Consider the following 16,115-nt stretch of genomic DNA (forward strand, 5'->3'; position numbering starts at 1 on the left):
CTATCGTCAGGAACTCAAACCACGCGCCCAATCATGATCGTCAAGAATCACGCATACATTCTGGTCTGATCTGATTAACTGGATCAGAATCAGGCCGAGGAACCTGTGCAACGGAAACATGGACTGAGACCGGTAGATGCATCTAGCCGGATGGGATCAGGAGAGTAACTTTGCCTCAACAGCGGTACAGCTAGTTCAAGCGTGATTCGCCTAGGGGCCCTGAGAGACCATTGCCCATGCATGATAAATAGATCTGGCCATAGCACGTCTGAGGCGACTTTGTGGTGGTCAACTACTTTCGTTCTTGCAATTGCACTCGTTCTTGCAATCACTCTCGTTAAGATGATCTTTCTGGCCATGGCCGTGCCCTCGGGGCAATTCGAAATCAATCCTTCGGGAATAATCTCGCTCCCAATTCTCGCCATTGTGTTGGTATGTTGGAATTATACAAGCTTCTTGACGGGTATGACTGACACATCACGAGATCCCTTGGCTTCTCATTCTTTTCATCCAATTGCTTCCTAAGGGACCAATCATCAAGGGGGTTCCAGGCTCGTTCCTTGATTTGTTTCTCTGCGGTGTACGGTTTCCCTTCCTCTTTGCACAGACAACGGAACGGCCGTCTAACCACCCTGCATCTGCAGTCTGCCACCAAGATCGCCTTCCTGTCCGGTCGGAGTGCCCACTACTTTCATTCGTTGCACGAATCCTATGGTACACTCCCCCTTGATAGCATCTGCGGCCTCTGTGCAGATATCTGACATGACTCAGGCAAGATTGTGCGTTTTGCTCCAGGCCAGGCAACTACCAATACCGTTAGAGGTCTGCGCAACATCTATGGTGCTGGCTCGGGAAAAGGTACCGCCTTCCTTAAGACCGGTTTCTACAAGGGTATCTCGAGACGGAATATCTTCACTGCGAGTGACCCTGTCTACCATGCCTCGGTACGAAAGCTGTTCGCTCCTTCCCTTAGCCCCGGCAGCATGCAGGCCCATGCAGGTGTTATCAAGGAGCGGATTCTCCATTTGCACACGACTATGAAGGAGAAGCTGGAGATGACAGATACGCTGTCTTTGAACCAGCTACTCTACTGCCACTCCGTCGATACTGTGTCGGAGGTGCTGCTCGGAAAGCCTTTGGGCTGTCTCAAGCATGGAAAGCCTTATTTCTGGACCGAGCAGCTGCCGCGCATCTTCTACTGGAGTACCATCCGTGATCAATTCAAGGGCTCCGGAGTGCCAACCATGATCAAATGGATGCTCCGCCATTTGATCCGCAAGGGTGTTCGCCAGTCCGCAGAACAGGCGAGAATGAGACTCATCAATGAGTGAGTGCTGACTAGCATACGAGCAAGTCCATGGCTAACATGCAAACAGACAGCTTGGTGCATCTCACACTCGTCGGGACGTCATGGTCGAGGTGATGGAGCGGGCAGGTACAGGCGACCTGCCTGTTCCTGAAATTGCCGAGAATTTCTCCGCCATCATGCTGGCTGGTTTCCATACCACCCAGAATGCTCTCTGTGCGACCATCTACTTTGTTCTGACCCATCCTGAAGTGCATGCCAAATTGAACCAGGAGTTGCGCTCGGCCTTCACGTCCGCAGAAGATGTTTCAGGGCACGTTGCACAAGAGCTGCCATATCTGAACGCTGTTATCACGGAGTCCCTCCGCTTGTATCCTCCTGTCCCAGTGGGAGGTCCGCGTGTTTCACCCGGAGCCTACGTGGATGGCACCTATATCCCGGCCGGAGTAAGTTTATCTGATATGTTCCCTGTCCGGCCTTTCCCCCCACTAACTCTGCCTTCCCGTTTCAGACTGAGATCTGCACTTCGATCTTCGCATTGCACCATAACCCCGAATACTTCAATGAGCCCTACGAGTTCATTCCCGAGCGATGGACGGAGCCAGGCTGTACGGACAAGAAGGAGGCCGTTCAGCCTTTTCTGGTGGGCAGTCGGTCTTGTGTTGCCAAGTACTTCGCCAAACAAATGATGCAGCTGACTCTGGCTGCGTTCTTCCTGGACTTCGATGCAGAATATGTGGGCCCTGTCAAGGATTGGCAGCGCGAGAGTCGCTGCTATGCTTTCTGGGAGCTTCCTGACCTGAAGCTGAAGCTTCAGAAGCGTGAGATTGATTAATTTGGTGGACCTATCGATCGATTCCAAGATTCTAGATTCAGAGGGGGCTGGTTCTTTCTCGGGTTTGGTTCTTTTCTCCCACCACCCACATTGACTTATTCATCCATTGATGATTTTTCTTTTCTCTTTACTGTTGTGTCATGGCGACACTCACATTGATTTGCGGATTGACAAGTTGGCTAGTGCTTCAGGTTTGGAAGTGGATCCACGTTATACCCCGGTTAAAGTGTAGGCGTGAAACGAAATAGTTAGCAGTAGACAAATGAGAGTGTCAGTTCTCCCAAAAAACAAACGGAATTGAGTTTTTACCTTCGGAGATTGCCTTAAGTTGATTAAGTTGATTAAGTTTTGGTCTGCACGGTACTCCGTAAACGTTGTTTGGGGAGCTTGGTAGAGTGGCCCAATTTTTGAGGCCGTCGCCAATACGAACCCCGGTTTCAGCTTTCAACCATGAATGAAGAGTTTGAAACCCAGCCCGGACCAGCCTGAGATCCCCGTCCGTCTACCTCCATCTCTTAAACAGGCTGTAATATCCGATCTGTCGATCTGGTTCGGACACCGTTGTGTTTCAGCCGCAAGGCTGGGGTGATTGGTGACTGAAGTTGGCTGAAGTTGACCTATCTACCAGCCCTAATAATTGGAACCAGGGCCATTTGGCTTTCCGGTCCCTGATCGTCTCCTTCTGCCCATCCACGTGAAACACTGGTTTAACACAACTGGCACCGATTCTCATCTTTCAGTCCCTTTGGTGCCTTTTGGCCCCGTCTTCAACTGGACTCGTCGACAGAATCATAATTAAGAAATTGGTCCAGCCGGTCACACAATGAATGACGATAGGCACGATCAACCCACTTTCCGTGGTACGAAAAAGTCCAGCCAGTTGGGCCTCCGAGGTTTCGATTATAGGGGTCCTGTCACGTCCCCAGTGTCATTTCATGTGATGGCTAGTTTCACTTCCAGTTCGCACCACTCCTCCACTGCGCCCATTGTCCTCGCTGTCTTTCGACTATCTGTCTTGGCTCAATCAAGCCACCCTACCAACCGAGCTCGCTTTGCTCCTCCGTTCCGACCGTGTGAGATGCTGCTGCTGGGCAGCTTGGTGATAGGGACAGACTGAGCGAGAATAAAACCATCTGCATGATGAAGTGGAAAGAAGAAGACATCTGCTTGGAGTCAATACCCACGGTCAGAAAACCTCAGCGTCTTGCTTCATTGCCACAATCAAACCCACTGACCACGGTCGCAAACAGACTCCTGCCACAGACAGCACCGTCATCGCCCTGTCGGAGGTCGAGAAGAGCATCCTCGAGCAGCAGATCCGTGTCCCTGTATCCAAGCCCGGGTTCTTTGGCATTTATCGCTATGCCAGCCGGTGGGATCTAGTCTTCCTGCTGCTTAGCTCGGTCGCTTCGATAATCGGAGGCGCTGCCTTGCCGCTATTCACCGTCAGTTAACGACGCTATCTCCTGTGAAGCTCACTCATAACGACTAACCTCGTGGAACAGGTCCTCTTTGGTAACCTCACATCGACCTTCCAAGACATTGCGGCCGGGCGCATCACGTACGACCACTTCCACCACGAGCTCAACAAATACGTGGTCTACTTTATCTACCTTGCCGCGGCGGAGTTCATCACCATATACATCGCGACGGTCGGCTTCATCTACACGGGCGACCATGTGGTGCAGCGCATCCGCGTGGAGTACCTGCGGGCGATCCTGCGCCAGAACATTGCCTTCTTCGACAGCCTGGGGGCCGGCGAGATCACGACGCGGATCACGGCGGACACCAACCTGATCCAGGACGGGATCTCCGAAAAGGTCGGCCTGGCCCTGACGGGGCTGTCGACCTTCGTCACGGCGTTCATCATCGCCTACATCAAGTACTGGAAGCTGGCGTTGATCTGCAGCGCCACGCTGATCGCCTTGCTCCTGATCATGGGCGGCGGGTCGATCGTCATGATGGTCCACAGCAAGCGCGCGCTGGAGTGTCAGGGCCGCTCCGGCAGCTTCGCCGAGGACATCCTTGACTCGGTCCGCACGGTCGTCGCCTTCGACGCCCAGAACGTGCTCGCCGCCAAGTACGAGGCGCAGCTGCGGGAGTCCGAGGCGCCCGCCCGGAAGTCCCAGATCACCTTCGCCGTCATGGTCGGCGCGATGCTGGGCGTCATGTACCTGAACTATGGGATGGGCTTCTGGATGGGCTCGCGCTTCCTCGTCGATGCCCGCGAACACGTCAAGGTCGGCGATGTCCTCACCATTCTCATGTCGATCATGCTGGGTTCCTACAACCTGGGCAACGTCGCCCCCAACGTGCAGGCGCTGTCGAATGCCGTCGCCGCTGCATCCAAGCTCTACAGCACGATTGACCGGGCGTCGCCGTTGGATGCCTCCTCCGAGAGCGGCAAGATCCTCGGCCATGTCAAGGGCAACATCGTGCTGCAGAATGTCCGGCACGTGTATCCTTCGCGACCGGAGGTTGTTGTGACAAATGACCTCAGCGTCTATATTCCTGCTGGAAAGACCACAGCGTTTGTGGGGCCGTCAGGGTCGGGCAAGAGTACGGTCATCGGTCTGCTGGAGCGGTTCTACAACCCCGTCGCCGGCCATATCTCGATCGACGGACACGATCTCTATACGTTAAACCTGCGATGGGTGCGTCAACAGATCTCTTTGGTCTCGCAAGAGCCTAGACTCTTCGCGACCACGATCTACGAGAATATCCGGTTCGGGCTGATCGGATCGGAGTACGAGAATGCGCCCGAAGCCAGCATCACCATGCGCATTCACGACGCCGCGAAGATGGCCAACGCACATGATTTTATCATGGCGTTGCCGAAGAAGTACGAGACGAACATCGGTGGATTCTCACTGTCAGGAGGCCAGAAGCAGCGGATCGCGATCGCGAGGGCCGTGGTGAGCGACCCGAAGATCTTGTTGCTTGACGAAGCGACTTCGGCGCTGGACGCGAAGTCGGAAGAGATCGTGCAGGCGGCGTTGGACAACGCCTCAAAGGGGCGGACGACGATTGCCATCGCCCACCGACTCTCTACGATCAAGGAGGCGCATAATATCGTTGTCCTGGTCCATGGGCACATCGTGGAGCAAGGGTCGCATTTTGATCTCATGGGCCGGGAGGGAGTGTACTATGACATGGTGCAGGCGCAGCAGATCAAGCAGAAGGAGGCCGCGAAGCGACACGAGTCGATGACGTTCTTCCTCGATGAGGATTATATTGGCGGCGGAATCCCCATGGACGACGAAGACGACTTTAGTGACAACGCCTCGGATATTGTGCTGAAGACCGGGGCGAGGCAGAGACGTAGGACCAGGATGTCCATGTTCATTCCGCCCTTACCATCCAAGCACAAGGAGAACCTGTCACTATGGGCATTGTTCAAGTTCCTTGCCTCGTTCAACCGACCGGAGTGGCCGATCATGATTCTGGGTCTCTGTGCATCGACCCTGGCCGGGGGCATTCAGCCATCTCAGGCGGTGTTGTTTGCCAAGGCAGTCAACACGCTGAGCTTGCCTCCGTTCGAATACCACAAGCTACGCCACGATGCGAACTTCTGGTGCTTGATGTTCCTCATGATGGGCTTGGTGACACTGGTTATCTATGCCACCCAAGGGACCCTGTTCGCGTATAGCTCCGAGAAACTGATCTTCCGAGCCCGAAGCCAGGCATTCCGGGTCATGCTGAACAAGGAGATCTCATTCTTTGACAAGGAAGAGAACACCACAGGCGCTCTGACGTCGACCTTGGGAGCCGAAACTAAACAGCTGGCCGGAATCAGCGGCGTCACTCTCGGTACCCTGCTCATTGTCACTGTCAATCTTTCAGCTTCCCTTGTCGTAGCTCTGGTCATGGGCTGGAAGCTTGCTTTAGTATGCATCTCAGCTGTGCCAGTCCTCTTGATGTGCGGCTTTCTTCGCGTGTGGATGCTGGATCGATTCCAGCGTCGAGCGAAAGCTGCGTATCAACAGTCTGCGAGCTCAGCCTGCGAGGCGGCCTCTGCCATCCGGACTGTTGCTTCTCTTACGATGGAGAAGCAAGTTGTCAGTTCCTATGAGAAACAAGTACAAGCGCAGCTCAAGGAGGACATCCTCCCCATCTTCAAGTCCTCCGCCCTCTATGCCAGCTCCCAAGCGTTGCCGTTTATGTGCATGGCTCTGGGCTTCTGGTATGGAGGAACTCTCCTCGGGCACGGAGAGTACACACTCTTTCAATTCTACGTGTGCTTCAGCGAGGTCATCTTCGGCGCTCAGGCGGCCGGGACTATCTTCTCGAACGCGCCAGATATGGGCAAAGCGAAGCATGCGGCCGCGGAGTTCAAGAAGCTGTTCAGCAATCGGTCGATCACTAAACATGCTGAGAGCAAAGCTATCCATGTGTCCTCCATGCAAGGGTCGGTGGAATTCCGGGACGTGTCTTTCCGGTACCCGACCCGGCTGGAGCAGTCTGTGCTACGGCATGTCAACCTCACGGTCAAGCCAGGACAGAATATTGCACTGGTAGGGTCGAGTGGTAGTGGCAAAAGCACGATCATTTCCTTGTTGGAACGCTTCTACGAGCCGGTGTTGGGCGAGGTGTATGTCGACGGGCGGGACATCGCAACGCTCGAGAAGAAGTCCTACCGCAGCCACTTGGCTCTGGTCAGTCAGGAGCCTGCTCTCTTCCAGGGCACGATCCGAGAGAACATCCTGCTGGGATGTACGCACAAGGAAGCGGTGGCGGAGGACACGTTGGTCCAAGCGTGCAGAGATGCGAACATCTACGACTTTATCATGTCGTTACCGTAGGTGATCCCTTGTCCCTTACCCATTCCCAAACTTGCACATGGCATCGTCTCGACTTGGAAGCTCAGTCAGCTAACATCTCTCTAGACAAGGTTTCAACACGCTCGTCGGCAGCAAAGGCGGCATGTTGTCTGGTGGGCAGAAGCAGCGGATCGCCATCGCTCGGGCGCTGATTCGTAACCCTCGCATTCTTCTGCTGGATGAGGCCACATCGGCCTTGGACTCGGAGTCGGAGAAGGTGGTCCAGGCGGCTTTGGATGCAGCGGCGAAGGGCCGCACGACGATCGCGGTGGCTCATCGATTGAGCACGATCCAGCGGGCGGACATGATCTATTTCCTCGATCAGGGAGAGGTCGTCGAGTGGGGCACGCATAAGGAACTGTTGCGTCGACGAGGAAGGTACTATGAGATGGTCAACTTGCAGAACTTGGCCTGATGGGAGTGAGGTGTACGATTATAGGATAGGCGTTTGGATGATGGTTTCTTCAATGTACTGTACATATATACCTCCGAGTTCATAATCATGGTCGACGATTGAAGCCGATAAGCGATAAGATAAGAAAGCACCGAACTCGGGACACGGACCCCTGCGTGTGGTCTAAACGGGAATAGTGCGGGGTACGGCTTACCTCATCATCTGGAGATGGTTTCAATCTTTTTCTTTTAGGAGATTAAGAGTATTCCCCGCCAACAGCCCCTGCAAATCCTCAAGTCACGCCAATTCACTTCGCCATGGCCCTCCCCGCTTACAAGACCACCTTCCTGGAGTCCTCCATCTCCGCCAAGGTCCTGACCTTTGGCACTTTCACCCTCAAGTCGGGCCGTCGTACGCTTCCCCTCTCCGTGATACCACTATCGGTGACCCGTCCCTTGCTAATCGAGGATCCTAAATAGATTCCCCCTACTTCTTCAACGCCGGTACCTTCCACACGGCTTCGCTCCTCTCTGCTCTCTCAACCGCCTACGCCCACACCATCATCACCTTCCTCGCTGAGAACCCATCCATCCCCAAGCCCGACGTGATCTTCGGGTGAGTTGAACACCGCACAATCCATCCCCCAAACACAAACCACTCCGCCGCATACACCCACGTCTTCTTCTCTTGATCCCAATCTCTAACCCCCATCCCTTCCAAACAGCCCTGCATACAAAGGCATCCCACTCGCCTGCGCCACCCTGCTCGAGCTCCACCGCCTGCAGCCCGACGCCTGGGCCGAGGTGTCCTACAGCTACAACCGCAAGGAGAAGAAGGACCACGGCGAGGGCGGCAGCATCGTGGGCGCCGGCCTGAAGGGCAAGAACGTGCTGGTGATCGACGACGTGATCACCGCCGGCACGGCGATGCGCGAGACTCTCGACCTGGTCGCCCAGGAAGGCGGCAAGGTGGTCGGCTTCGCCGTCGCGCTGGACCGCCAGGAGAAGATGCCGGGTCCCAAGGACTCCAGCGGCGTGGAGGACGACGCGCCGCGCATGAGCGCCATGGGCCAGATCCGCAAGGAGTACGGCGTGCCCACCACGAGCATCGTCACCCTGGATGATCTGATCCGGTTGATGCAGGAGAAGGGCGCGGGCGAGGATATGCGCCGGCTGGAAGAGTACCGGGCTAAGTACCGGGCTAGCGATTAGGAGGGGGGGGGGCTGTCTTGGCTCACGAAGGTGATTCTGCAGAAAGAAAGTGGAGGGATGGCTTGGGAGGGAGTCTTGTCTATGGTTATGCTATAGCTTAGGGGATAGCATCAAGTTTTTCTTTTATCGGATCTTCGGTATGGATTGAACGGGCTTGGTTAAATCAGATCAACCGGTCCATGCTCTCAACCACTCGATTGGAAAAAATAACGGTTCCTGCAGAGATTTAAATGACGCATGTTTCAGGGAAATTTGTGTCGGATTCAAATGCTTCGGGGATTTCTCGTTCTCCCTGAAGCTCGACAGCGTCGATGTTATCATATTATTGTTCGGAGTTGCTCCGGAGAAAGTTCGGCACCGAACCATCGCCGAGCTTGCGCCCTTATCTTTGCCCATCGTCCCTTCCAGACTCTCATCGACATCTCTACTTACTTCATGAAAGAATGTACCACAACATATCGCGCAGCTGTGGGCTTTAATCTTGCGTCATAGATTAGTAGTCCTGATTGGGCTAGTTGCAGCTTGCAGGAGCAGAGTTTTCATGATCACAAATCTCTGCAGCTTACACGAGCTGGATGACAACACATCTCCGACCTGAAGCTATGCTCCCAAGGATTGATTTCACATTTTGAGGCACTTGCATTCGATCTTCGCCGGCTAAAGCTTCTTGAGCACTGTTGTCTTCATGTTTATATGAAGATTCGTCATGAAGATCAACTTATTGCACAAACAATCACGGCATCTGGTCGACGCGGCAGGGATCATTTGATCTGACCAAATCTCAGCTGCAATCCAATCTGATGCAAGATGCAACCCGAAGCCACGAAACAGGGACGATCTAAGACCGAACCGGCTCTGAGTCACCCAGATGGCGTGTGTTGGCTTCAAACCGGGTAGAGTGTCGAACGGTTCAAGCTCGGTGCGTCTCGGTGATGGATCGGCGATGCGTCGGCCTCGCTGCGTGCCTGAACTATACGAATCCAACATCCAAAGATATAAATCAACTCCTTTCCTATACATAATCTGCTTGTCTCTCTTACAATAGCACACAGAAAGGCATCTCAAGTCCACAGTCTACCAAAGCTCCAGCCATCTCATTCCATACAACCATGGCACCACCTATGTCCGAGCCCCAACGGGCTATGAGCAATGCATCAGAACAACCACATCTTCTTCGCACAGAAACTCGAGAGTCCTTAACAAACCGCGGAATCTCGCCCAGCCCTCCGCCAGTCGACTACAACTATCCAGACGTCGGTCGGCCTGCCGACCCTGTGTTCCCGGAGGAATATACCATCGAGACCAGCACCGGCCTCGTTCCCAAACGCACGCTCGAACAGATCCGCTCGCGTCAAGACCGGCAACCGTCGTCGAGCTCCTCCTCCTCGGACCTCGAAAAGGGCGATGACCAGCCTACCGAGTTTGTCACCTTCACCATCAACGATCCCGAGAACCCTTACAACTGGTCCCGTGCCTATCGCTGGTACGTCACCATGGTCGCCTCCCTCCTCGTGGTCTGCGTCGCCTACGGTTCCGCAATCGTAACGGGCGGTCTGGGCCTTATTGAAGAGAAGTACCACGTCTCTCTCGAAGTGGCCACCCTTACCTGCAGTATCATGGTCTGCGGCTTCGCTGTCGGTCCCCTTCTCTGGTCCCCCCTATCGGAGATTATCGGCCGGCGGCCGGTCTACATTATTTCCCTGGTGCTGTACACGATCTTCAACATCCCTTGCGCCCTGTCGCCCAACATCGGCGGACTGCTGGCATGCCGCTTCCTCTGCGGTGTCTTCTCCAGCTCCGGCCTCTCGCTTGCGGGCGGCACCATCGCGGACATCTGGTCCATCGAGGAGCGGGGCATGGCGATCGCCTTCTTCGCGGCAGCCCCGTACTGCGGCCCCGTGATCGGGCCCATCGTCTGCGGCTGGATCACGGTGGGCTCAGGCCGGCTGGATCTCTTCTTCTGGACCAATCTGGCCTTCGCCGGGGCCGTGGGCATCCTCGTCGGCCTCGTCCCGGAGACGTATGCGCCCGTGATCCTCAAGCGGCGCGCGGCGCGCCTCCGCTCCGAGACGGGCAATCCGCACATCATCACGGAGCAGGAGCAGCACAAGCCTTCCCTCAAGGAGATCGTGCGCACCTCGCTGATCCGCCCGATTACCATGATCCTCACCGAGCCCGTGCTCGACCTGATGTGCATGTACATCGTGCTGATCTACTCCATGCTGTACGCCTTCTTCTTCGCCTACCCGGTCATCTTCGGCAAGCTGTACGGCTACAACGACGGCCAGATCGGGCTGATGTTCATCCCGATTCTCATCGGTGCCGGCTTCTCGCTGATCTTCACGCCGCTGCTCGAGAAGCAATTCCACCAGATCTGCAGCCGCCGTGCCCCGACCCCGGAGGACCGACTCATCGGCGCCCTCATCGGCGCGCCCTTCGTCCCCATCGCGCTGTTCATCCTCGGCGCCACCTCCTACAAGGGCATCATCTGGGTGGGGCCCGCCTCCTCCGGGATTGCCTTCGGGTTCGGCATGGTGCTCTGCTACTATGCCGTGAACAACTACATCATCGACAGCTACCAGAAGTATGCGGCGTCTGCGCTGGCGGCCAAGGTCTTCCTGCGGTCTGGCGGCGGTGCGGCGTTCCCGCTGTTCATCACGCAGATGTACGATCGTCTGGGGCTGCAGTGGGCGTCGTGGCTGTTGGCGTTCATTGGGGTGGGGATGGTGTTTATCCCTTACGTCTTCTACTGGTTTGGGGCGAGGTTGAGAGCCAAGCTCAATAAGAACTAGAGGGGAGAAAAGTGGGAGTTGTGTTCGCAGGAGATATGATTATAGAGTGAGAATCTGCGGTCGTTTGGTGGGGATTATAGATAATGTACAGGCTTAATGATGTTAATGGTAGTTATGATAATAGATAGAGATTCAAATGCATGGTTTATTGGTTAAGACGCTTTTTTCTTCCAAATGATCTCTGTCATCTTATGTGCAGTATCAACGGCGAAACAATGAACTGAGGATTGATACTTAGGCAGGCAGGTTGTTCCGGGGTAATGGCTGGCACGTGGGGCAAGATATCCATCACGAATGGCTGTTTCAGTCCATGAAGTGTGTAATCACCAAACCTAATTTTTTACTATGGCTTGGATGAGGCCGGAGGTCATCATCTCAACTATGAATCCTGGGTTGGTACTGTAGTGCAAGGGCAGATAAGCTATGGGATGATAACAACGGTCTGGGCAATGCATGCTCGAGCGATAATGAGCTGATTTCGTCACCGAATGGTCAATCCTCGCGGCTTCGGTGCTATTGTTGGATACTAAGAGTGGGGGCCTTCCCCTCCCAAATAGGCATGAGTAAGAATGAGTCATGCTGGCTCATCCGGGGTCAATTCCTTCTTCTCCGGCTCGGCGGGTGCGCTTTAGATGGCGGTTTCAGCCTGGCCTCATCTCGTCTCATCCTCCATCACTTCGACTCATGATGATGGATGGTAGGGAAATATTACCTTGAAGTCAGATATGTAGCTATAAGATTGTAGGTGAACCATGGTAGAGCGGTATAGACTATAATGATCAATGATATGCATCATGAGTGTACCTGAGTAAGTGCGTCTATTTACTGTACTGTATTTCTACCCATTCTAGCACCATGAAGAACCCCCCCTACAGCTGACATGCTTCGCATTACTGAGGCGCTTGGAGAGAACACAATATAGGAAGAACCTCTCCAAGGTTCCAGGGCCGACATCATCTGATTGCTTTTGTTGTTGCTTGTTGTTTCGGAGATGTGATGTTGATGGGATACTACTAATGAGGATGATAGGAGTTTTAGCCACATTACTACTATGCTCTTTGACATATGAACAATAGCATATATCTCTACTCACACTGAGTTCCAGAGCATACTAAATACTGTCCCAAGCCTGCAAGGCAGTAATATCACCACCATTATTCCTCGGCAAATGCCATCACCAACAGCCGTATAAGTCACACCCAGCTAAAATAACTCCGATAGAGGCCACCCCACCGCCCCACAACAATCTCCCAAAATGGAACCCGCCTCCCTGAACGGCCCATGATTTGATCCCCCGGCACCGACCGATAAGGTATAAGAATCCCCCCTCCCTCTCCCGCATTCTCCTCTCCTCTTCACCAACCCATCGCCTCGGCGAACAAGCTACCCCCCCTTCTTTCTTCTCTCCCTCCGGTCTTCCGGGTCCGCGACCCGGGTCCTAAGTATACAAGGATGGCAGTCGCAGCAATCAACGCTACGCACGCCGTCAGGCAGCTCACCCCGGCCGACTACACGGCAGGGCAAACCGCTTAATCAATTTCACCATTCGCCCCAGTACCCCGACTACTATAACTCCGACCTCCATCCCTATCTCGATCTCTCTCTCTTGCCTCCTGCAACGGCCTTCCCTCCCGTTGACTTTGACCCATTCTTCTTTGCGACCGATCCTCTCAATCAAACCTACTACTCCGATCTCACTACAACCACCACCACTACTACCCACAACCACTTGGACTTGAACTTCGACTTCGACTTCGACATCAACACCCTGGGCGACCTCGCAGACCCCGTATCAGACTCCGCGATTAACTCGCTGCTCAGCTCCCCGGATAGTCTCAGTGAATCCTACCTCTTCGAATCGCCAAGCGTGCAGTCTCTACCTGGTACGTTTGCTGCCCCATCCCATCTCCGAATCAGCAAATCAAGCGTACTAATTGCAGGACAATAGACCCGCAAACCCAAACCCCACCCCCAATCTCACAGCCGCAGCAACAACCCCAGCAACCAATGCCCGCCGTGACGACGGACCACCCCTCGACCAAACCAACCTTCACCGTCACCCGGGTGGCAACCACCACCAAAGAACCGCTCAGCAAAGTGAGCAAGCGGCAGCTGAACACGCTCGCGGCGCGGCGGTACCGACAGCGCAAGCTGGACCGGGTGAACGAGCTGGAGGCGGAGCTGGAGGCCGTGAAGCGGGAGCGGGACGAGCTGCGGATGCGCGTGAGCAAGCTGGAGGGGGAGACGGAGGCGTTGCGGGGGATGGTGGGGAAGAAGTAGGAGTAGTCTTATTCACATATTCACATCAAATAACTCGTTAACAATCACATCCATATATTTCCCTATTTTTCTAAACCAATATCAACTAAATCCACCGCCCATCCCTATCCCCACCCCTTTCTAGAAGCAACATTTCCTTATCCACGCCATCCTCCACCACCAACCGCCAGCCGCCCGCGACCTGCTCCCCGCCCACCAACCGCACGGGAATCCTGCCCACCTCGTCCGCGGCCCACCCTTTCTCCGCCGCGCGCTCCGCGATCCCGCGGCCCCCGTTCGACGCCGCCGCCACGACCATCTTCATCTCCATGTAATCCCACCGCGGCAGACCCCGCCACAGCCGCGTGCGCCCCATCTCCGCCGCCACGACCAGCAGCAGCGCCAGCGAGGTCCCGAACACACAGACGATGTACGGGTGCGACCCGACGCGGAACGCCTCGACCGTCACCGTCGCCGGCGTCTTCGGATATGGTGGTGGTGGTGGTGGTGGTGGTCACGGACGTGCGATAATCGGCGATACTGGTGTTGAAGGCGTCGCCCAGGGTGGAGCGGTAGAAGCTCGTCAGATCGTTGGAGATGAGTTCCAGCTGGCGCATGGCGACGTGGATGGTCTTGTTGGTGGGGTCGATGTCGGCTGTCGCGTTGCCTTCTCCCGAGGTTGTTGCTGCATCATCATCGCGCTTAGCTAGTCCTACAGCTGCAGTAGCAGTAGCTGTAGCACTAGCAGCAGCAGCAGCAGCAGTGGTATCCGCAACAGCAGAACCATCCCCTGCCGCCGCCCGCCCAACCCGTATCTCCTTCCCGGCAACCCCAACCACCACCTCAAACCACTCCGGCTCAAACACCAGCACACACTGACTCGCATTCAACCCGACATAATACCCGCCCGCCGCGACAGCCACATACCGGTGGCGCGTGTACGCGACCGGCTGCGCCGCCACGCCCACCGCCACGATCGTCCGTGTGCTATACCCGGTATACACGGAGTACTCGCCGCCGCTCCGCTGACTCGCGTTGACAGTATCCGGCAAGGGCCCGCGGGCCGCGTACAGCGCGTACTCGCCCAGCTCCTCCAGCCGGAAGGCGGTGGAGCGGTTGTAGGTGCACTCGACGGTGGCGACGTACCCCGGTTCGCGGTAGGTGTAGCCCGTGGCGTGCGGGTAAGTGGCCCGCAGGGCGGAATCGGTGAGCCCGACCGCGGCGCCGACCCCGTACGAGCGCCCCGTGTAGCTGTACCCCGTGTTGTCGAGCTTGGGGTGCACGCGGCTGGCGTTGGCGAGCAGCGGGGTGGCCATGCTGGCCGAGGAGATCAGCGCGGTCAGCTGCGCGAGCCCCACGGAGTAGGTGAAGTAGCCCTGCGGGGTGCGGGCGGTGGGGCCGGTGCGGTCGATCTGCGACAGGTATTCGAGGATGAAGCTTGTGTTGCGGTAGGAGGGGATCGGCAGCGGGTAGAGGTGGGTGGTGGTCGTGGTGGTCGGGGTGAGGGCGCCCGTCCAGAGGGCGGAGAGCACGGCGGAGAGGTTGGCCAGCAGGAAGGTCACACACACGAGGAGCGGGGGCAGGGTCCAGTTCGCGGCCGGGGGGGAGAGCGAGGCCCAGAAGCTGAGGGTCGTGAGTTGGGTCTTTTGCGTCGCGTGGCGGTGGGCGAACCGGATGCGCGTCGCTTGGTTGATCAGCCGGCAGATGATGAGGAGCTGCACCGTGCTGAGCAGCGTGGCGAGCGCTTGCACGCCCGTCTGCACCGAGGTGCGGTAGCCGTTGATCAGCCCGTAGATGGATCCGTCTGCGATCGTCCGGTCGAGGCTGTCGGAGAGGAGGAGGAGGAGGATGCTCAGCGTCGTCGGGAGCAGCAGCAGGAGGAAGATGAGGTGCTCTGTCCCGGGGACTGGTCAGGTGGGGCTGGACGATGGCATTGATGGCTATCTAGCTGCCTGCATTCGTTGAATTCGTAGCGTAGCTACAGTCTTCGGGCTGGTGAGGTTGTTATAGGGCTTATATCCCCGCTCAGCCCTAGCCGCCCGTCGCTCGCCGCCCCGGAGCTCCCGACGCTGGTCCTGACCGGCGCGTAGCACTGCTTGCATATTGGTCGTTGGCAAATTGAAACAGCCGGAGAAGTTTATCTGTGCCACATGGCGCGAGGCTGATCGAGGGGCAACCTTGGTCGTTCATCCACCTCAGGGTCCAGGATCTTGGCTGCGTTGACACCGGAGCGTGGGCCGTGGCTGTTGGATTGTGGTAGATACGTGACTGGTTGCTTTTGCCGCCAGTTTCTCATTAATAGCTTAGCTTAATCTGAAGGACCACAGTGTTATAGATGACAGCATCGTTCGAGCCTGAAGTCAATTTCTTGCTATTCTATTGCCTTACCACTTGCGTTCCGAGATGTGGAAAACCCCTGTGTCACAATGGACTATGCTAAGACTCACCTATTTCGGGTTGGTGTGGGCTACCACCATGGATAGATACTCCGATACCTC

General features: G+C 55.8%; 6 protein-coding genes across 6 annotated transcripts; 5 read left to right on the plus strand and 1 right to left on the minus strand.

Moving 5' to 3' along the window:
- Positions 1–357: 357 nt before the first annotated feature.
- On the plus strand, positions 358–2,141 carry BO95DRAFT_458253 (cytochrome P450; the record flags this gene model as incomplete). Its single annotated transcript, XM_025588535.1, has 6 exons — positions 358–432; positions 485–580; positions 645–714; positions 772–1,327; positions 1,377–1,752; positions 1,818–2,141. 6 exons carry the CDS (start codon positions 358–360, stop codon positions 2,139–2,141), a joined length of 1,497 nt encoding a protein of 498 aa, XP_025448021.1.
- A 1,140-nt stretch (positions 2,142–3,281) lies between these two features.
- On the plus strand, positions 3,282–7,420 carry BO95DRAFT_510021 (putative ABC multidrug transporter; the record flags this gene model as incomplete). The annotated part of the gene is made up of 4 exons (XM_025591319.1): positions 3,282–3,326; positions 3,392–3,586; positions 3,647–6,939; positions 7,028–7,420. The coding sequence occupies 4 exons, from the start codon at positions 3,282–3,284 to the stop codon at positions 7,374–7,376; spliced, it is 3,882 nt and encodes a 1,293-aa protein (XP_025448022.1). The 3' UTR covers positions 7,377–7,420.
- A 212-nt stretch (positions 7,421–7,632) lies between these two features.
- BO95DRAFT_437682 (orotate phosphoribosyltransferase) lies at positions 7,633–9,008 on the plus strand. The gene is made up of 3 exons (XM_025585331.1): positions 7,633–7,766; positions 7,835–7,970; positions 8,080–9,008. The coding sequence occupies exons 1-3, from the start codon at positions 7,673–7,675 to the stop codon at positions 8,564–8,566; spliced, it is 717 nt and encodes a 238-aa protein (XP_025448023.1). The 5' UTR covers positions 7,633–7,672; the 3' UTR covers positions 8,567–9,008.
- Positions 9,009–9,367: 359 nt separating this feature from the next.
- BO95DRAFT_5094 (MFS transporter) lies at positions 9,368–11,853 on the plus strand. Its single transcript, XM_025591306.1, has one exon. The coding sequence runs from the start codon at positions 9,676–9,678 to the stop codon at positions 11,356–11,358; it is 1,683 nt and encodes a 560-aa protein (XP_025448024.1). The 5' UTR covers positions 9,368–9,675; the 3' UTR covers positions 11,359–11,853.
- A 957-nt stretch (positions 11,854–12,810) lies between these two features.
- On the plus strand, positions 12,811–13,638 carry BO95DRAFT_458257 (bZIP transcription factor; the record flags this gene model as incomplete). Its single annotated transcript, XM_025588536.1, has 3 exons — positions 12,811–12,816; positions 12,878–13,241; positions 13,307–13,638. The coding sequence occupies 3 exons, from the start codon at positions 12,811–12,813 to the stop codon at positions 13,636–13,638; spliced, it is 702 nt and encodes a 233-aa protein (XP_025448025.1).
- Positions 13,639–13,723: 85 nt separating this feature from the next.
- BO95DRAFT_510025 (uncharacterized protein) lies at positions 13,724–15,719 on the minus strand (the record flags this gene model as incomplete). Its single annotated transcript, XM_025591320.1, has 3 exons — positions 13,724–14,098; positions 14,136–15,509; positions 15,600–15,719. 3 exons carry the CDS (start codon positions 15,717–15,719, stop codon positions 13,724–13,726), a joined length of 1,869 nt encoding a protein of 622 aa, XP_025448026.1.
- Between the last annotated feature and the right edge of the window lie 396 nt (positions 15,720–16,115).

The sequence above is a fragment of the Aspergillus brunneoviolaceus genome (genome assembly GCF_003184695.1).
Source record: "Aspergillus brunneoviolaceus CBS 621.78 unplaced genomic scaffold BO95scaffold_1, whole genome shotgun sequence".
In the NCBI taxonomy this organism is placed as follows: Eukaryota; Fungi; Ascomycota; class Eurotiomycetes; order Eurotiales; family Aspergillaceae; genus Aspergillus; species Aspergillus brunneoviolaceus.